The sequence below is a fragment of the Carcharhinus amblyrhynchos genome, chromosome 28, assembly GCF_965287045.1.
Source record: "Carcharhinus amblyrhynchos chromosome 28, sCarAmb.v2.hapA, whole genome shotgun sequence".
NCBI lineage: Eukaryota > Metazoa > Chordata > Chondrichthyes > Carcharhiniformes > Carcharhinidae > Carcharhinus > Carcharhinus amblyrhynchos.
Window position 1 is genome coordinate 34,421,224 of NC_137351.1, and position 21,930 is coordinate 34,443,153.

At 43.8% G+C, this 21,930-nt stretch overlaps 1 protein-coding gene across 1 annotated transcript in view; it reads right to left on the reverse strand.

Annotated features, from left to right (window-relative positions):
• Positions 1 to 21,930, reverse strand: part of adamts17 (ADAM metallopeptidase with thrombospondin type 1 motif, 17) — a 459,909-nt gene that overhangs the window by 333,584 nt on the left and 104,395 nt on the right. Inside the window, exon 7 of the mRNA XM_080214008.1 lies at positions 5,605 to 5,648. Within this exon, the coding sequence (XP_080070134.1) occupies positions 5,605 to 5,648 (44 nt within the window). The remainder of the gene's footprint in view (positions 1 to 5,604; positions 5,649 to 21,930) is intronic.

The following is a 21,930-nucleotide window of genomic DNA, read 5'->3' on the forward strand; positions in this document are numbered from 1 at the left end:
AACCATTATCTTGTAATTGACTTTATGGCTATACATGCCCTGTTTGTGAACTGAACTCTTAGCTGATGAAGGGGCAACACTCTGAAAGCTCATGCTGCCAAATAAACATCTTGGACTTTAATTTGGTGTTTTGTGACTACTTACTATTGAATATTTCTGGCATTCTCTCCAATGCCTCCACACCCTTAAGGTGTGGACTCCAGATTGGACACAAAACTCCAGTTGATGCTGAACTAGCGTCTTAGAAAAGTTCAGCTGAAGAACATCAGAACTAGGAGCAGGAGTCAGCCATCTGGCCTCTCGAGCCTGCTCCGCTATCCGATAAAATCATGGCTGATCCTTTTGTGGATTCAACTCCACTTACCCGTCCACTCACTATAACCCTTAATTCCTTTACTGTTCAAAAATTTATCATCCTCGCCTTAAAAACAATCAATGAGATAGTCTCAACTGCTTCACTGGGCAAGGAATTCCACAGATTCACAACCCTTTGTGTGAAGAAGTTCCTCCTCAATTCAGTCCTAAATCAGATCCCCCTTATTTTGAGGCTATGCCCCCTAGTTCTACTTTCACTGACCAGTGGAAACAACTTCCCTGCTTCTATCTTATCTATTCCCTTCATAATCTTATATGTTTCTGTAAGATCTCCCCTCATTCTTCCAAATTCCAATCTACTCAGTCTCTCCTCATAAGCCAACGCTCTCAACTCCGGGATCACCCGAGTGAACCTCCTCTGCACTCCCTTCAGTGCCAGTATATCCTTTCTCAAGTAAGGATTCCAAAACTGTACACAGCACTCCAGGTGTGGCCTCACCAGCACCTTATACAGCTGCAACATAATCTCGCTGTTTTTAAACTCCATCCCTTTGGCAATGAAGGACAAAATTCCATTTTAACTCTTAATTACCTGCTGCACCTGCAAACCAACTCCCTGAGATTCCTGCACAAGACACCCAGGTCCCTCTGCACAGCAGCACGCTGCAATTTTTTACCATTTAAATAATAGTCCATTTTGCTGTTATTCCTACCAAAATGGATGACCTCACACTTACCAACATTGTACTCCATCTGTCAGATCCTCGTCCACTCAATTAGATTATCTATATCCCTTTGCAAACTTTCAGCGTCCTCTGCACACTTTGTTCTTCCACCCACCTTAGTGTCATTTGCGAATTTTGACACACTACACTTGGTCCCAACTCCAAATCATAAACAATTGCAATGCCTGAGGCACACTACTATTCACTGATCGCCAACCAGAAAAACGTCCATTTACCTTCCCCCACTCTTTGCTTTCTGTTAGTTAACCAATCCTTTATCCATGCTAATACATTACTCGTAACACTGTGCACCTTTATCTTATGTAGCAGTCTTTGGTGAGGCATCTTGTCAAATGCCTTCTGGAAATCCAGATACATCACATTCACAGGTTCCCCCTTGTCCACTGCACATGTAATGTCCTCAAAGAATCCCACCAAATTAGTCAAACATGATGTGCCCTTCATGAACACATGCTGTGTCTTACCAATGGGACAACTTATATCCAGATGTTTCGCTATTTCTTCCTTGATGATAGATTTTCCCTACTACAGAAGTTAAGCTAACCAGCCTATAGTTATATGCCTTTTGTCTACCTCCTTTTTTAAACAGTGTCACATTTGCTGTTTTCTAATCTGCGAGAACCACTCCACAGTCCAGCAAATTTTGGTAAATTACCACTAGTGTATTTGCTATTTCTCCTGCCATCTCTTTTAGTACCCTGGGATGCATTCCATTAGGACCAGGAGACTTGTCTACCTTTAGCCCCCATTAACTTGCCCAACATTATCTCTTTTGTGATAATGATAGTTTCTAGGTTCTCACCTGTCATAGCCTTCCTGTCATCAATTTTTGGCCTATTATTTGTCTTCCACTGTGAAGACCAACACAAGATACCTGCTCAATGCCTCAGCCATTTTCTCATTTCCAATTATTAATCCCCCTTCTCGTTCTCTAAAGAATCATCAAATCGTAGAACCCCACAGTGCAGAAAGAGGCCCTTCGGTCCATCGAGTCTGCACCGAACACAATCCCACCCAGGCCCCACCCTCATATCATACCATTAGTCCCTCTAACCTACGCATCCCTGGACGCTAAGGGGCAATTTCTTAGCATGGCCAATCAAGGATCAATGTTTACTTTTGCCACTCTTTTTCATTTTATATACTTGTAGAAACTTCTGCTATCTGTTTTTATATTCTGAGCGAGTTTACTTTCATAATCCATCTTATCTTTTTTATGGCTTTTCTCATGGCTTTCTGCTGATCTTTAAAGATTTCCCAATCCTCTAGGTTCCCATTAACCTTGGCCACCTCTGTATGCATTTTCTTTCAATTTCTTACCTTCCTTTATTTCCTTAGATATCCATGGCAGATTGTTTCTTTATCTACAGTCCTTCCTTATCACTGGTATATACTTTTGCTGAGTACTGTGAAAGATCGCTTTGAAGGTCCTCCACTGTTCCTCAATTGTCCCACGATAAAGTTTTTGTTCCTGTCTACCTTAGCCAACTCCTCCCTCATCCCTTTATAGTCTCCTTTGTTTAAGCTCAAGGCTTGGATTTTATCTTCTCACGCTCCACTTCTTTTTAAATTCAACCATACTGTGATTGCTTCTTCCAAGAGGATCCCTAACTGCAAGATCATTAATTATTCCTGTTTCATTACACAGGACCAGATGTAGGATAGCTTGCTCCCTTGTCAGTTCTATTATATACTGTTCAAGGAAGCTATCATAGATACATTCTATGAACTCCTGCTCAAGGCTGCCTTGACCGACCTGGTTTAACCAATTGACATGTAGATTAAAATCCCCCATGATAATTACTGTACCATTTTTACATGCATCAGTTATTTCTTTGTTTATTTCTCGCCCCACTGTGATGCCATTATTTGGTGGCCTATAGACTATGCCTATCAGTGACTTATTCTCCTTACTATTTCAAATTTCCACCCAAAGGGATTCAACCTTTTTTTGTTCCATAGAACCTATATCATCTCTCACTGCCGTCCTGATATCATCCCTAAGTATCAGAACCATACCACCTCCCTTACCTTCCTGTCAGTCCCTCCAAACAGTTTGATATCCCTGGATATTCAACTCCCAGTCATGACTATCCTGTAGTCATGTCTCTGTAATGGCCACCAAATCATACTCATTTGCAATGATTTGTGCTGTCAACACACTTACCTTGTTTCGAATGCTACGAGGATTTAGATAAAGTGCCTTTATGCTAGTTTTTGTACCTTCTTTTCGTATTCTAACACTTCCATTCTAACACATCTCCTGAGTTTTCCCTCCTTTTAACTTTTTTCCTGATGTTTGATGTAGTTGGAACCTTCTCCCCACATTGTGTCCTTGCTACCTCCTTCTCGGACTACTTACATAGATTCCCATCCCCTTGGCGTATTGGTTTAAACTCTCCCCAACTGCTCTGGCAAACACTTCCCTTAGGACATCAGTCTTCCTTGGACATACCAAGGACCAAATACACCATGTTAATACGATTGTTCTCATCAATTGCCTTGTTACCTCATCAAAAACTGCTATGAATTAGCCCTTTGTTGGATGCACAGCTGTAACTTAGCCTATTATAATACCCCTCGAATCTCTCTGCTGCAGATATCAATGCATCAGAGAACCCAGTGTCTGCGTGGATTTCCTCCGGGTGCTCCAATTTCCTCCCACAGTCCAAAGATGTGCGGGTTAGGTTGATCGGTCATGCTAAATTGCCCGAGGCAAGGTAAATAAGTGGGGTTACGGGTATAAGGTTTCGGTGGGATTGTTACTGGCATAGGCTTGATGAGCAGAATGGCCTCCTGCATTACAGGAATTCTAACCAGGCAAGGGGCACCCTGTAAAATGGGTGGCAGATTGGCAATTGCCAGTTTCCTTCCTATGACCATAATGAAAATTACCCCTCTAAGTCTTACATACTTTGAGGAATGGCAATCCACTAGCAACTAAGGGATTTTCACAGTAACTTCATTGCACTGTTAGTGTAAGTCTACCTGTGACCCTAATAAATAAACTTAAAAATTCATTTATCAGTGTTAATTTGGTTACAAAGGTTACCAATATTAAGTGATTACTATATCACTGAATAATCAGATTTTAATCCACAGTTCCATTAAATGCAGTCATCCATTCCAAAGATGCAAAATGGGCCTAGATTAATGAAGTAACCTTATGTAATGTAACCTACCTTTTTCCCCTCAACTTTCCGTTCTTCTCATACAAGCAATTTCAAGCAGAAGGTATTTTTAATGAAAACATCAGTCCATGTCAGAACATGGGTACATGGTTAAAAATCTGTAAGTATGATTATAAAACCCACTCAAATTCTGTAGAGTCATACAGAGATTAACAGAGTATTCACAAGGAATGCTCAGGAAGAGCCAAGCACATTACAGCTCAGAATTAATACTGTGCTCAGCATGGAGAGTAGCTGGGTCACAATATAGGTGCCAGAGCTAGGCACATGCAAAAGTGACCAGAAAACTAGAAACACTGCAAGCTGAAAGTTCAATCAAGCAAGACATCACATCAGGAGAGAAATCTAGCAAATTTGAGGCTCATCCACATTTGCATCTAAATCAAGACACATAGAACTATAGAAAAGTTACAGCACCAAAGGAGGCCATTCAGTCCATCTTGTCCATATAGCTTTCATTGGTAGAGGGATTGAGTTTTGGAGCCATGAGATCATGTACAAAACTCTGGTGCGGCCACACTTGGAGTATTGTGTACAATTCTAATTGCCGCATTATAGGAAAGATGTGGAAGCATTGGAAAGGGTGCAGAGGAGATTTACCAGAATGTTGCCTGGCATAGTGGGAAGGTCTTATGAGGAAAGGCTGAGGGACTTGAGGTTGTTTTCATTAGAGAGAAGAAGGTTAAGAGGTGACTTAATTGAGGCATACAAGATGATCAGAGGATTAGATAGGGTGGACAATGAGAGCCTTTTTCCTCGGATGGTGATGGCTAACATGAGGGGACATAGCTTTAAATTGAGGGGTGATAAATATAGGACAGATGTCAGAGGTAGGCTCTTTACTCAGAGGGTAGTAAGGGCATGGAATGCCCTGCCTGCAGCAGTAGTGGACTCACAAACTTTAAGGGCATTCAAATGGTGATTGGATAGACATATGGATAACATTGGAATAGTTTAGGTTAGAAGGTCATTTGATTGTTGCGCCGACCAGTGGAACCATCGAGGGCTGAAGGGCCTGTAATGCGCTGTAATGTTCTATGTTCTATCAGCACAAGGACACCAGGTGCCCTTTCCAATTTCACCTTCCTGTACCAGAACCATTACCCTGTAGCATACAGCACTTAAGGTGCAGTTCCAGGTGCTTTTTAAAATAGCTTAGGGTCTCTTCCTCCAGCACTAACTCAGGCAGCGAATTCCAGACACACACCAGATGAAGGGAAGAGTAAACTCTACAAACTCTAGAAACAAATGCCACAGTCTAGATTATAGGAGAATTTACAATTTAAAAAAACAACATGCTGTAAATATATTCATTATAAACAAACTTTACATTTTAAGGAATTTTTACTCACCTACAGTATCACAGGGCACATCTTTATGCACACAGAAATCAGTCCTGCAAGTAAACGGGGAGAGAGATAAATTTCTGCAGCTAAATCTTCCACACATCCCTGACATACTAAACCACTGAACAGTTTTGATCCATAATGAATACCAAAGAACAAAGAAAAGTACAGCACAGGAACAGGCCCTTTGGCCCTCCAGCCCTCCAAGCCTGCGCCAATCATGATGCCTGTCTAAGCTAAAACCGAATGCATTTACAGAATCCATATCCTTCTATTCCCATCCTATTCATGTAATTGTCCAGATGCTCCTTAAATGCCGCTATCATACCGGTTCCCACCACCTCCCTGGGCAGCACGTTCCAGACATTCACCACCCCTCCATTGCCTCGCACATCTCCTCTAAACTTTTCCACACGCATCTTAAACCTATGTCCCCAAGTACTTGACTTTCCCACCCTAGGAAAGAGCATCTGACTATCCACTCTGTCCATGCCACACATAATGTTATAAATGTATATCAGGTCACCCTTCAACTTCCATCGCTCCAGTGAGAAAAACCAAATTTATCCAACCTCTCCACATAGCTAATCGTCCACATCAGTGAACTATCCTTTTTTTTTATTTTTTGGTCACAAGTGAGGCTTACATTAACACCCTAATGATACCACTGTGAAATTCCCCTAGTCGCCACAATCTGGTGCCTGTTCAGGTCAATGCACATAATCGGAATGTGGGAGGAAACCGGAGCAACTGGAGGGAACCCAAGCAGACACAGGGAGAACATGTAAACTCCACATAGACAGTGACCCATGCTGGGAATCGAACATGTGTCCCTGGCACCTGGTAAACATCTTCTGAACCCTCTGATAGGGTGGTGACCAGAATTGTACATAATTTTTTAAATGAGGCCTAACTAAGGTTCTGTACAACTGCAGCATGACCTGCCAATTTTTATATTCAATGCTCTGATCAATGAAGGCAAGCCTACCATATGCCTTCTTATTACCTTATCCACTTGCGTTGCTACTTTCAGTGATCGGTGGACATGTATGCCCGATCTCTCTGTATATCAATACTCCTAAGGGTCCTACCATTTACTGTATAATTCCTACCTTCCAAAATGCATTACCTCACATTTGTCTGGATTAAACTCTATCTGCCATTTCTCTGTCCAATTGGTCTATATTTTGCTGTATCTTCAATCCTCTTCACAATCTGCAACTCCAATTTTTAGCTCATCTGCGAACTTACTAATCAGACCAGCTACACTTTCCTCAAAATCACTTATATATCCTACAAACAACAAAAGCCCCAGAACTGATCACTGTGGAACACCTCTAGTTGCAGCCTTCCATTCAGAAAAACACCCCTCTGTTGCTACCCTCTATCTTCTATGGCCAACCCAGTTCTGTATCCATTTTGCCAGCTCTCCTCTAATCCTGTGTAGCTTCATCTTTTGAATCAGTCTACCAGGCTAGTAAATGCTTTATTGATTTCCAATGATACAATACCCACTGCCTTTCCCTCATCTATCATCTTTGTCACTTCCTCAAAAAACTTAAGTTAGTGAGGCATGACCTCCCCTTCACAAAACCATGCTGTTCTTCACTAATAAGTCCATTTGTTTCCATATGTGAGTAAATCCTGTCCCTAAGAATCTTTTCGAATGATTTCCCTACCATTGACATAAGGCTCACCAGCCTGTAATTTCCTGGATTATCCCTGTTGCCCTTCTTAAATAATGGAAAAAAATGGCTATGTTCCAGGTATCTGGAACTTCACCTGTAGTCAATGAGGATACAAAAATTTCTGCCAGGACCCCAGCAATTTCCATCCTCGCCTCCCTCAGTATTTTGGAGTAGATCCCATCAGGCCCTGGGGATTTATCTACTTTAATGCTTTTTAAGGCAGCCAGCACCACCACCTTTTTGATATCGACATGACCCAGAATATCTGCACACCCTACCCCAGGCTCCTCATCCATCAAGTCTTTCTCTTTGGTGAATTCTGAGATAAAGTATTCATCTCTCACATTCCTCTGGTTCCAAGCATAGATTCTCTCCACTATCCTTGAGTGAATCAACCCTTTCCCTGGCTACCCTCATGCTCTTTACAGATGTATAAAATGCTTAGGATTTTCCTTAATCCTGTTTGCCATGGATTTTTCATGACTTTTTTAGGCCTCCTACCTCCTTCCTTAAGTTCCTTCCTACTTTCTTTGTATTCTTCAAGGACTTCATCTGTTCTAAGTCTTTTAGCCTTATGAATGCTTCCTCTTTTTTGACAAGGCTCATAATATCCCTTGTTATCCAGGATTCCTGATACTTGCCACAGTTGTCCTGCATCCTCACAGGTACATGCCAGTCCTGAATTCCAATCAACTGACATTTGAAAGACCCACATGTCGGATGTTGATTTACCCTTAAACTGCCTCCCTATTTACTATGCTTCTAAAAAGATGAATTGAAAACACATGATTTAGTTAACGTTAATCTCTGTGTTGTCACTCTGGGTGTCCGCAAGCTGTGTGGGCCTCTGTTGGATGGTGGTGGGCAGTGCAGGAGTTCCGCTAACTCTTGAGGTGCTTATTGTCCATCCTCTCCTTTTGGCTCCTGGTGATATAAACAAGTCAAACCCACCCTCCCAAATAACCAGACGGATAAATAAACCTTTGAAAACAGCTTTCAGTTTCCCAGAGATACATTGCAGGAGACTGAGGTGTGGAATTGAAAGGCATTGGGAAAAGCAACTTAGAATCTGCACTCCCCACCATTACAGGCATCCCTCAAAAGTCTTGAAACAACTTGCCTTTATACAACAACTTTAGTGTAATGAAACAGCTGATAGTACACTGCAATAACCTCAGTAAGACAATGATTGCAAAATGTCTCGTGAAGAATACAAACGTGGACTCAGACATGGAATGTTGTGTGGGTGTTTGTGGAATGAAGTGCAGGAGTGGGTGTTAGTAGATTCTACAATGGAATGCCAGCTCACATTTGTGTCCTGCAAACTGCTCAGGATGAAATACACATCAAAAATTAAAATATAGTTAAGGTAAACATGAAGGACTCTTGAGACTAGAACTTTATTCAATTTTGTATTGATCTAGTTGAATCTCTCAATAAGTTATCAACTCCAAACATCCACCAACTTTATTCAAATGTCTATGGGAGACAGATGGATAACTGGGAGTCATTGTAACAGTCATCTACAGTGCAAATGCCTCAGATGAATTTACGCAAGTGTTCTCTTAAATTGGCCAAAGGCTTTCTCTGGGTTTCCAGGAATTTGGGTTTAATGGTTGTGGAAATGGGGAATACAGGTCAAAACAGGTGTGACAAAGTAACTGGTCTTTTCATGTTCATACATTGGTCGTTCAAAGCCTTACCACGCAAACTATAATAATATGGATTTAGTTGAAAAAGTGAGGAAGGGAAAGAGATTCCCAGTTCAAAAAGGAGTTATATTTTGAGTTTATATAAAAGGCATTCGACAAGGTACCACATAAAAGATAACTGCACAAGATAAAAGTTTGTGGTGTTGGGGGATGATAAAACAGCATGGATAGAGGATTGGCTAACTAACAAGGAACAAAGAATCAGGATAAATAGTGATTTTCAGGTTGGTAAACTATAACTAGCCCAGTGCAGACGGAGGCCATTCAGCCCTTCGAGTCCACACCAAACCTCTAAAAGAGCATCTTACTGTGAGGCAGCAATGCTGACCATTGTGCAATCATGTCACCATATGTATGTAAGCAAGTTGAGGAGGATACAAAGAGTCTGAAAGGGGATGGGGATATGGATAGGTTAACTGAGTTGGCAAAAATTGGCAGATGGACCATAATGTGGAAAAATGTGATGGCCACTTTGATAGAAAAAAAATTATTTAAAGAGAGACAGGCTGCAGAATGCTGCAGTACAGAGGGATCTGGGTGACCTTGTACATGAAACAAAAAGTTAGACAGCAGGTCCAATAAGTCATGAAGAAGGCGTATAGAAAAAAGCAACTGTGGATGGTAGAAATCTGAAACAAAAAAAAAATGCTGGTCTGACAGCATCTGTGGAGACAGAAAAAGAGTGAATGTTTCCAATCAATGTGATTCTTCCAAAGGGAGAGGGGTAATGAAGGGAGGTAGGTAATAAGTTTGTTACTGAATAAATGTTGGAGTTTGGGGGGTGGGGGGGGGGGGGGGGTGCTACCCTTTGGGTAGTGCCAGCCTGGCACACTGGCACTGCTCAGTGTCAAGGGGGTGTGCCAATGCTGCATGCTCTGCAAATGTGAATGGGAGCAGGAGCTATGCTCTCCGTAACCATGACCCGGGGTGGGAGTGGAAAACGACATGTTGTGCGTTCTGCACCTGGCAATCGACTGGTCCGTGCGTGGGTTGTGGGGTAGCGGGAGGGAGAAAAATTGGGTTGGGTAGCAGGAGTTGGGGGTGATTGGCCAAGGAAGCAAATGGTAGCTGAGTGAGGCAGTGACAGACCGATCTGTGTTCACGGAGCTCAAAGATCTCCATGTGCAACAGCACCCTCTGCTGCTATCTGCCAGCTTTTGGCAAGCTTAGGCCCCGACCCCCCCTCTCTGTTGGCAGGAAACAAATTTTGCTTCTTTTTCTTTCAGAGTGTGGCAAGATTGCATTTTTTACTCGCTCAAAAAATAAAGTGTGGTTCTCTCCCTTTTACATCCTCGTTCGACACATAGAATATTTTTGGTAAGATCACCTCCTAAATAACAAAAATGTCATCGAATCAAGGGCAAAAAGAGTCATCATTGTAGAGAAATAAAGAGTAAGTGTAAATTGCAGAATAAAAACTGCATGGAAACAAAAATAGGAAAACACATTACAAAATGGCAGTTGGCAAAAAGAATCTAAATGGAAGACAGAGTTCACAGGCTTACCTTGCTGAACTCAAAGTTGGGTACAGAAAGATGGAAAGTGTCTAACTGGAAGATGTGATGGTGTTGTCAATCTTGCACCGGGCTTCATTGGTACATTAAAACAGGTGGAGAAATATAAGTATGAAAGCAAGATGGTGAATTAAAATGGCAAACAACTGGAAGGTTGATGTCATGTTTGCAGACTGAGCAGTTTGATGTCTTGGACAGTGTGGAGAGAGAAGGTGAAAGGGCAGATATTACACTTCCTGAGATTTACTCCTTCCAGGTGAAGCAGCGCTTTACTGTTCCACTTGCAATTTAGTATGCTGCATTCAGTGCTCACAATGTGGTCTGCTCCACATTGGACAGACCAAATGCAGATGGTGACTACTTGGCAAAATCCCTTTTTCCATTTTAAATATAATTTCCAACTGATTAATGTTTGCAGTGGGCTAATGAGCTTCTTTTGATGATCAAAGCTGCCTCCTCAGAGGCCATAGTCTTTCACGTGCAATGTGAAGTAACTCATGGAAACTACAAATCCATATCATTCATGCCTATCAGAATCTCAATACTGTTCCCAGAATCATCTATTATCTCCTCACATCATCCTGTACACTATACATCCTGTATAGGCGGCACGGTAGCACTGCTGCTTCAGAGCTCCAGGGACCTGGGTTCGATTCCCGGCTTGGGTCACTATTTGTGTGGGAGTTTGCACATTCTCCTCGTGTCTGCATGGGTTTCCTCCAGGTGCTCTGGTTTCCTCTCACAGTAATCATGATGTGGAAATGCTGGCATTGGACTGGGGTAAACACAGTAAAAGTTGTGGGTTTACTATCAAATCAACTGGTTGGACTTTAACCTGGTGTTGTGAGGCTTCTTACTGTGTTCCTCCCACAGTCCAAAGATGTGCAGGTTAGTTTGATTGGCTATGCTTAAAAAAAATTGCCCCTTGGTGTCCTGAGATGCGTAGGTTAGAGGGATTAGTGGGTAAGTATGTAAAGATATGGAGGTAGGGCCTGGGTGGGATTGTGGTTGGTGCAGACTCGATGGGCCAAATGGCCTCCTTCTGCACTGTAGGGTTTCTATGATTTTATGTAATCGCAACCTTCCATTTATCCAGTCACTAAATCATTGATTAGGGCAAGTTCTTCAACCCAGCACTGCATGATGGATTTCAGAGTGTGAGGGATTTCAAGCCAAAGGAATGAGCCCTCTAGAACATAGAACATTACAGCGCAGAACAGGCCCTTCGGCCCACGATGTTGCGCCGACCAGTTACAAAAACAATGACCCACTAATCTAAACCAATCCCTTTTCGTCCATAAGCCTATCCACAGATCTCTTAAACGCCCCCAAACTAGGCGCATTTACAACTGCAGCAGGCAGGGCATTCCAATCCCTCACCACCCTCTGGGTAAAGAACCTACCCCTGACATCCATCCTATAACTACCCCCCCTTAATTTAAAGCCATGCCCCCTCGTGCTAGCTTTCTCCATCCAAGGAAAAAGGCTATCACTATCCACCCTATCTAAATCTCTAATCATCTTATACGTTTCAATAAGATCCCCTCTTAGCCACCTTCTTTCTAGCGAAAACAACCCCAAATCCCTCAGTCTCTCCTCATAGGACTTCCCCTCCATACCAGGCAACATCCTGGTAAACCTCCTCTGCACCCTCTCCAAAGCCTCCACATCCTTCCTGTAATGTGGGGACCAGAACTGCACACAGTACTCCAAGTGCGGCCGCACCAGAGTTGTGTACAGTTGCAACATGACGCTGCGACTCCTAAATTCAATCCCCCTACCAATAAACGCCAAGACACCGTATGCCTTCTTAACAACCTTATCTACTTGATTCCCAGCTTTCAGGGATCTATGTACACATACACCTAGATCCCTCTGTTCATCCACACTATTCAAAGTCCTCCCGTTAGCCTTATACTCAACACGTCTGTTATTCCTACCAAAGTGAATTACCTCACACTTCTCCGCATTAAACTCCATCCGCCACCTCTCGGCCCAGCTCTGCAACCTGTCTAAGTCTCCCTGCAAACTATGACACCCTTCCTCACAATCTACCACACCTCCGACTTTGGTGTCATCAGCAAATTTACTAATCCACCCAACTATACCCTCATCCAGATCATTAATAAAAATTACAAACAGCAGTGGCCCCAAAACAGATCCCTGAGGCACACCACTCGTAACCGAACTCCATGACGAATATTTACCATCAACCACCACCCTCTGTCTCCTATCTGCTAGCCAATTCCTGATCCAATTTCCTAGACTACCCTCAATCCCTTACATCTGCATTTTCTGCAGAAGCCTACCGTGGTGAACCTTATCAAACGCCTTACTAAAATCCATATATACCACGTCAACTGCCTTACCCCTATCCACCTCTTTGGTCACTTTCTCAAAAAACTCAATAAGGTTAGTAAGGCACGACCTCCCCGCTACAAAACCATGCTGACTACCTCCAATCAATTCATTACTCTCCAAATAACTATAAATCCTATCCCTAATAATTTTTTTCTAAAACCTTGCCCACAACAGAAGTAAGACTCACCGGTCTATAATTCCCGGGGAAGTCTCTGTTCCCCTTCTTAAACAATGGGACAACATTCGCTTTCCTCCAATCTTCCGGTACTATACCAGAGACCAACGACAACCTGAAGATCAGAGCCAGAGTCTCTGCAATCACCTCTCTTGCCTCCCAGAGGATCCTAGGGTAAATCCCATCTGGACCAGGGGACTTATCTATTTTCAAACCCTCTGGAATATTCAGCACATCCCCCTTATCAACTGCAATACTGTCTATTTTACACCCCTGCAACCCAGTGTCCTCCTCAGCTATATTCATGTCCCCCTGCGTGAACACCGAAGAGAAATATTGGTTCAATGCCTCTCCAATCTCTTCCGGTTCCACACACAACTTCCCTCTACTTTCCGTAACTGGCCCTAATCTTGCCCTAACCAACCTTCTGTTCTTGACATACCTATAGAACGCCTTAGGATTCTCCTTAATCCTATCAGCCAAAGTCTTCTCATGTCCTCTTTTAGCCCTTCTTAACTCACTCTTCAACTCCCTCCTAGCCAATCTAAAGCTTTCTAATGCACTACCTGAGCCCTCAAGCCTCATCCGAACATAAGCCTCCTTTTTCTTTTTAACCAACGAATCAACTTTTTTAGTGCACCACGGTTCCCTAGCCCTACCAAATCCTCCTTGCCTGACAGGGACATACCTATCACGGACTCGCAGTAGCTGCTCCTTGAAAAAACTCCACATTTCAGACGTTCCCAGTCCCTGTAATCTCCTAGTCCAACCTATGCTTCCTAATTCTCTCCTAATAGCCTCATAATTACCCTTCCCCCAGCTAAAACTACTGACCCGAGGTTCATGCCTATCCCTTTCCATCACTAAGGTGAACGTAACCGAATTGTGATCACTATCACCAAAATGCACACCAACTTCCAAGTCTAGCACCTGGTCTGGCTCATTTCCCAACACCAAATCCAATATAGCCTCACCTCTAGTTGGCCTATGTACATACTGAGTCAAAAAACCTTCCTGCACGCTTTGTACAAAAACTGACCCCTCTAACGAGCTAGAGCTATAGCAATTCCAATCAATATTAGTAAAGTTAAAGTCCCCCATAACAATTACCCTATTACTTTCACTCCTAACCAGGATCGTCTCCACAATCCTTTCCTCAACCTCTCTAGAACTTTTAGGAGGTCTATAAAAGACTCCCAACAGGGTGACCTCTCCTCTCCTATTTCTAATCTCCGCCCATACTACCTCAACAGACAAGTCCTCATCAAACTTCCTCTCTGACACTGTGATACAGTCCTTGACTAATAATGCTACCCCTCCCCCCCTTCTACCTCATTCTCTACTCCGACTAAAGCATTTGAACCCCGGGACCTGCAACAACCATTCCTGACCCTGCTCTATCCATGTCTCTGAAATGGCCACAACATCAAAGTCCCAGGTAGTCTCTACTCATCAAAGTCTCTACTGTGGGCCCAGCCTGCAGTTCCTTCAAGGACTGCTCACACCGGGTGTGTGGAATCAGGGAGGAACCCCGCGTCTGTAATATCCACAGATATTCTCTGTAAAACAATGTCTTGTGGTACTATACTAAGGCTCTCTGGAAGGTTAAGGAACACAGTTTTTTTTTACTTCCTGTTATAGTGCACAGTTATTATGATATTACACATTTTTAGAAAAATTGTTCTAAAGTCCTTATTTCAAAAAAAATCTTGGAATGAGTTTAAAGACTATTTCAAAGTGGCTCCAAGCCATCAGACAGAGTTATGGATTTCAGGCTGGGTCTTCTTTTTGAGGACAAAAGACAATTCCTAATTTAGTTATGGTTCACTGGTCTCATCCAGGGAATAGTTAAGTTCTTTAAATGTCTCATTGTAAGAATGTAAATTGTGTCTTGGTCAGGACAAGGGCTAAGAGCCACAGATGGGAGAAAGGTTTTAAGTGTCAATGCCATATTTGGGAGATGATTTGGCATTTTTGCACAGACCAATGATAAGAACGGCCAGCTCAGCTTCTGACATGACCAATATGCACCTGGGGACACACAGGTAAATTCAACCCACAGGGAGAGAGTCATGCTGAGGGACCCTGCTTGGGCACTGCCCCATGATACTCTATTTTCCAATTTATTTTTGATTCACTGAAAAAGGGGCGCCCCACTCTCTCTGTTCATAGAATCATAGAAACCCTACAGTGCAGGAAGAGGTCATTTGGTCCATCAAGTCTGCACCGAGCACAATCCCACCCTGGCCTTGATCCCCATATCCCTACATATTTACCCACTAATCTCTCTAACCTACACATCTTAGGACACTAAGGGGCAATTTTAGCATGGTCAATCAATTTAACCCACACATCTTTGGACTGTGGGAGAAAACTGGAGCACTTGGAGAAAACCTATGTAGACACAAGGAAAGTGTGCAAACTCCACACAGACAGTGACCCAAGCCAGGAATCGAACCCAGGTCCCTGGAGCTGTGAAGCAGCAGTGCTAACCACCGTGCCACCCTGTTATCAAGGTTACTGGCAGGAGACCCAGACCATAACATCTTTTTTAGTGGCACAATAATTAGCACTGCTGCCTCATAGCACTAGGGACCCAGGTTTGATTTCTGGCTCGGATCACTGTGTGGAGTTTGCACATTCTCCCTGTGTCTGCATGGGTATCCTCAAGGTGCTCTGGTTTCCTCTCACAATCCAAGGACGTGCTGGTTAGGTACATTAGCCATGCTAAATTCTCCCTCAGCATACCCGAACAGGCTCCGGAGTGTGGCAACTAGGGGATTTTCACAATAACTTCACTGCAGCATTAATGCAATCCTACTTGTGAATAATAAAAAAACTTTAAAAAATACTGCAGTAAAACTCAGCAAGGCAACTGGCGGGCTGCCCTCTGCTTTCTCCACCTGAGCCAATGCTTAGGAAAAAGAGAAAAAAATTCTGTGCAAAGTGTTGGGCATTGTTTCCAGAGGAGCAGTTGGAGTGGAGACTCAGTGCAGAAAGCCTGCAGGTTAGAGGCATTTTTACCTTACTTTTTTTCAGAGTTTTTTTTCTAAACTGGGAGTTTAAAACTGGAAGTAGGCCCCAGTGACACCTGGGAAGGTATTTTCCCCCCCCAATAAATTTGAACAGAGAGGAAACCCGAGACTCTAGACTTCTAGAGTCTGCTCCCCTTCCCCTCCTCCAACTTGGAGTGAGAGTAGGTAAGCTTTCATCTTTTGTTTTCATTTATTCCTCTAATCTAAGGGGGGGGGGTGAAGAAATATCAGGCAAGATCTTCCTTTCTTTTTATCTAGAGGGAATGACAGTGAAAGCAGTGCAATGTTCCTCCTGCAGGATGTTTGAGGTGAGGGAAGCCGTTAGCGTCCCTGCTGATTTCACTGTGGGAAGTGCACCCATCTCCAGCTCCTTAAAAACCGTGTTAGGGAACGGGAGCTGGAGCTGGATGAACTTTGGATCATTTGGGAGGCAGGAGTGATCATGGATAAAAGCTTCAGGGATTTGAAGACTCCAAAAAATGAAAATAGGTGGCTGGCAGTGAGAGGGGCTGGGAGGAAGCAGCCAGTGTGGAGATCCCCTGTGGTTGTTCCCCTCAGCAACAAGTATTCTGCGTTGGATACTGTTGAGGGGGACGACCTACCAGTGGTAAGCCAGAGTGACCGGACTTCGAGCACCGAGTCCGTCCCCATGCCTCAGAAGGGAAGGGGGGGAGCAATAGTAATTGGGGACACTATGGTTAGAGGGACAGATAGGAGGATCTGCAGCAGCAAAAGAGACTCACGGATGGTACGTTGCCTCCCGGGTTCAAGGGTCTGTGATGTCTTGGATCGTGTTTTCAAGATCCTTAAGGGAGAGGAGGATCAGTCGCAGGTGCACATTGGTACTAACGATGTAGGTAGAAAGAGGGATGGGGATTTAAAACAGGAATTTATGGAGCTAGGCTGGAAGCTGAAAGCTAGGACAAAGAACGTTGTCATCTCTGGTTTGTTGCCGGTGCCACGTGGTAGAGAGTTGAGGAACAGGGAGAGAGTGCAGATTAACATGTGGCTGCAGGGATGGTGTAGGAGAGAGGGTTTCATTTACTTGGATAATTGGAGCACATTCTGGGGAGGGTGGGGCCTGTTCAAACAGGACCGTTTGCACCTGAACCAGAGGGGCACTAATATCCTGGGAGAGAAATTTGCATCTGCTCTTCGGGGGGTTTAAACTAATTTGTCAGGGGGGGTGGGAAAATGAGATGTAGTCCAAAAGCCAGTGTTGAGGGTCGTGAGGTACTGAGGAAGGTACCAAGGTTGCAGGAGTGTACATGCAGACAGGATGGTGGGTTGAAGTGTATCTACTTCAATGCAAGGAGCATCAGGAATAAGGTCGGTGAACTTGGAGTGTGGATTGGCACTTGCGACTATGATGTTGTGGCCATTACAAAGACATGGTTAGAACAGGGACAAGAGTAGTTGTTGGCAGTTCCGGGGTATAGATGTTTCAGTAAGAGAAGGGAAGACTGTAAAAGAGGTGGAGGAGTAGCATTGTTAATCAAGGATAGTTTAACGGCTGCTGAAAGGCATTTCAACGGCGATCTGCCTACTGAGGTAATTTGGGCTGAAGTTAGAAATGGGAAAGGATCGGTCACGTTGTTAGGAGTTTTCTATAGGCGTGTCCTTGATAGGTATGTCCCTGGCAGGCAGGGAGGAAATGGCCAAGTGAGGGAACCATGGTTCACAAAAGGAGGTTGAATGTCTTGTCAAGAGGAAAAAGGAATCATATGTCAGGATGAAAAAACAAGGTTCAGTTGGGTCACTTGAGTGTCACAAGGTAGCCAGGAATGAGTTAAAGAAAGAGCTTAGGAGAGCTGGGAGGGGGCAAGAGAAGTCCTTGACGGGTTGGATAAAAGAAAACCCCAAGGCTTTTTACTCTTACGTGAGAAATAAAAGATTGGTTAGGGCCAGTCAAGGATAGTAGTGGGAACTTGTGCATGGAGTCAGAAGAGATAGGCGAGGCGTTGAATGAATACTTTTCTTCAGTGCTCACTAAGGAGAAGGGCCATGATTTTGAGGATGAGTGCGTGATGTAGTTGATAGGATAGAGGAGGTAGATGTTCCGAGGGAAGATGTATTAGCAATTCTGAAAAACCTGCAGGTTGATAAGTCTCCTGGGCCAGATGGGATACATCCTAGGATACTTTGGGAGACAAGGGATTGCGGCGCCTTTAGTTTTGATCTTTGGGTCCTCACTGTCCAGGGAGATAGTGCCAGAGGACTGGAGAATGGCAAATGTTGTTCCTCTATTCAAGAAAGGAAATAGGAATGAGCCTGGTAATTATAGGCCAGTTAGTCTTACTTCAGTGCTAGGTAAGTTAATGGAAAGGGTCCTGAGAGATAGAATTTATAGCCATTTGGAAAGATTCAGTTTAATCCAGGATAGTCAGCACAGTTTTGAGAGAGTTAAGTCCTGCCTCACAAATTTGATTGAATTCTTTAAGGAGGTAACTAAGTGTGTGGATGAAGGTAGAGCAATTTATGTCGTATACATGAATTTCAGTAAGGTGTTTGATAAGGTTCCCCATAGTGGGCTCATGAAGAAGATAAGGATGTGTGGGATAGAAGGAAATTTGTCTGCTTGGATAAGTAACTGGCTGTATCATAGAAGACTGAGGGTGGTGATGAAGGAAAATTTTTAGACTGGAGCCCAGTTACCAGCAGTGTACCACAGGGGTCAGTGCTGGGTCCTCTGCTTTTTGTGATTTTTATCAATTACTTGGAAGAGGCGGCTAAAGGGTGGGTTAGTAAATTTGCTGATGACACCAAGATTGGTGGAGTAGTGGATGAAATGGAGGGCTCTTGCAGGCTGCAAAGAGACATTGATAGGATGCAGAGCTGGGCCGAAAAGTGGCAGATGGAGCTCAACCCTGATAAGTGCGAGGTGATTCATTTTGGTAGGATAAACTTGAATGCAGATTACAGGGTCAACAGCAGGGTTCTGAGGAATGTAGAGGAACTGAAAGTTCTTGGGGATCATATCCATAGATCTCTGAAGGTTACCACTCAAATGGATACAGCCGTGAAGAAGGCTTATAGTGTGTTAGCGTTTATTAACAGGGGATTTGAGTTTGAGCCGTGGGGTTATGCTGCAACTATACCAGATGTTGGTGAGACCATAAGAACATAAGAAATAGGAGCAGGAGTAGGCCATCTAGCCCTTCGAGCCTGCCCCGCCATTCAATAAGATCATGGCTGATCTGTCGTGGCTCAGTTCCACATTCCCACCCTCTCCCCATAACCCTTAATCCCCTTGCCTATCAAAAACCTATCAACCCGCGTCTTAAAAATATTGAGCGAGGCAGCCTCCACCACTTCAACGGGCAGAGAATTCCAGAGATTCACCACCCTTTGAGTGAAGAAGTTCCTCCTCAACTCCGTTCTAAACCGCCCACCCCTTTATCTTGAGGCTGTGCCCTCTAGTCCTACTGTCCTTTCTGAGCGGGAAGAGCCTCTCCACCTCTATCCTATCCATCCCATTCAACATCTTATACGTCTCAATGAGATCTCCCCTCATTCTTCTAAACTCTAACGAGTACAAGCCTAGTTTATTCAGCCTCTCCTCATAGTTCAACCCCCTCAACTCCGGAATCAGCCTAGTAAACCTCCTCTGCACTCCCTCCAAGGCCAAAATATCCTTGCGTAAGTGCGGCGACCAAAACTGCACACAGTACTCCAGCTGCGGCCTCATCAATGCCCTATACAGCCGCAGCAAGACCTCCCTACTTTTATATTCAATCCCCCTCGCTATGAAGGCCAGCATCCCATTTGCCTTCCTGAACACCTGTACCTGCAGGCTGGGTTTTTGCGACTCATGCACAAGGACCCCGAGGTCCCTCTGCACCATCGCATGCTGCAGTTTTTCACCATGTAAGTAATAGTCCTTCCTACCATTATTCCTACCAAAGTGGACAACCTCACATTTGCCAACATTAAATTCCATTTGCCAGTTCCTGGCCCATTCGCCCAGCCTATCTAGATCCTTCTGCAGACTCTCCACACCCTCCGCACAATTTGCCGTTCCACCAATCTTGGTGTCATCAGCAAATTTCAACACCATACACTCGGTTCCCTCCTCCAGATCATCTATATAAATGGTAAATAGCTGAGGCCCCAGCACGAACCCCTGGGGCACTCCACTAGTCACCAACCGCCAATCCGAATAACACCCATTGACCCCCACTCTCTGCCTCAACTTTGTAAATCCACAACTGGAATATTGTGTTCAGTTCTGGTCACCTCACTATAAGAGGGATGTGGAAGCATTGGAGAGAGTGCAGAGGAGAGTTACCAGGATGCTGCCTGGTTTGGAAAGTAGGTCTTATGAGGAAAGGTTGAGGGAGCTGGGACTTTTCTCTTTGGAGCGGAGGAGGATGAGAGGCGACTTAAGAGGTTTATAAGATGATGAGAGGCATTGATAAAGTGGACGTGCAGAGACTATTTCCTCAGGTGGACGTAGCTGTTACTAGGGGGCATAAATATAAGGTTCATGGTGGGAGATATAGGAAGGATGTCCGAGGAAGATTCTTCACCCAGAGAGTGGTTGGGGTGTGGAATAAACTACCTGTTGTGACAGTGGAGTCGGACACTTTAGGTACATTCAAGCGGTTATTGGATAGGCACATGGAGCACTCCAGAATGATAGAGAGTGGGATAGCTTGATCTTGGGATTGGACATAGTTCGGCACAACATTGAGGGCCGAAGGGCCTGTACTGTGCTGTACCGTTCTATGATCTACGTTCACTGGTTTTCCTCTGTCAACACTACCAGTTATATCCCCAAAAAATTCCAATAGATTTGTGAAGCATGATTTCCCCTTTGTAAATCTATGCTGACCTTGTCTGATTACCACTGCCTTTCAAATGCCAAGTTATGAAATCCTTAATAGTAAACTCCAGCTATTTTCCCAGTACCGACATTAGCCTCACTGGTCTCTAGTTCCCTGTTTTCTGTCTACTTCCATTTTTGAATAGTAGGTTCACATTAGCTAACCTCCAATCTGCAGGAACTATTCCAGAGTCCAAAGAATTTTGGAACATAACCGCCAAGGGATTGACTACGTCCAGGGCCACTTCCTTAAGTATTCTGGGATGAAGATTATCAGGACCTAGAGATTTATCCACCTTGAATCCCATCAATTTCCCCAAAACTATTTCTCTATTAATGCTGATTTCCTTCAGCTCCTCACAAAAACGTGTTTTTCTCAGCACTTCTGGTGCATTATTCATGCCTTACAGATGAACACTTGCTTGTTTCCAGGTGCTTTCCTCTGTCTCTCGTTGGGTTGAAGCCTGTTTCAAGATGGATCTGAAACCACAGGTTGCGTTTTCCTGCTTTATCTTTAACAGAGAGCCAAAAGGGCCACTGTAACATGTGATGGGGACAAAATGCCAAGTCATCTTCCAAATAAGACATGGTAATCTGAAAACTCCTTATCACCTGCAGTATTCAAAAGGGGTTAAAATTCACATCTTTAGGTAAAGCCAAAGTCTCTTCATGCCTTCATTTACCAAAAGGTAAATATTGACTGTAAGCACCGAGACTTCCTTCCTAAACCTCCTCCATACCTCTCTCACTCCTTTATAATGTATATTTTGTTCAAGATTTTGGTTATTTATCCTAATAATTTCTGATGTGGGTTGGTGTCAAACTCCTGTGAAGCTCCTTGGGATGTTTTACCATGTCGAAATGTGTTATATAAATGCAACAAGTCGTTGAAGTACCGTGTGGCATAGTTTACCAGTTCTGAGAATTTCTGATCTCTTTCTCTGAAGTAGAACCCTGTCGGTATCACTAAATCAATGTGCTGGAACAGAGATGGCAAGTGTTTGGCATTAGATGATGGCGGA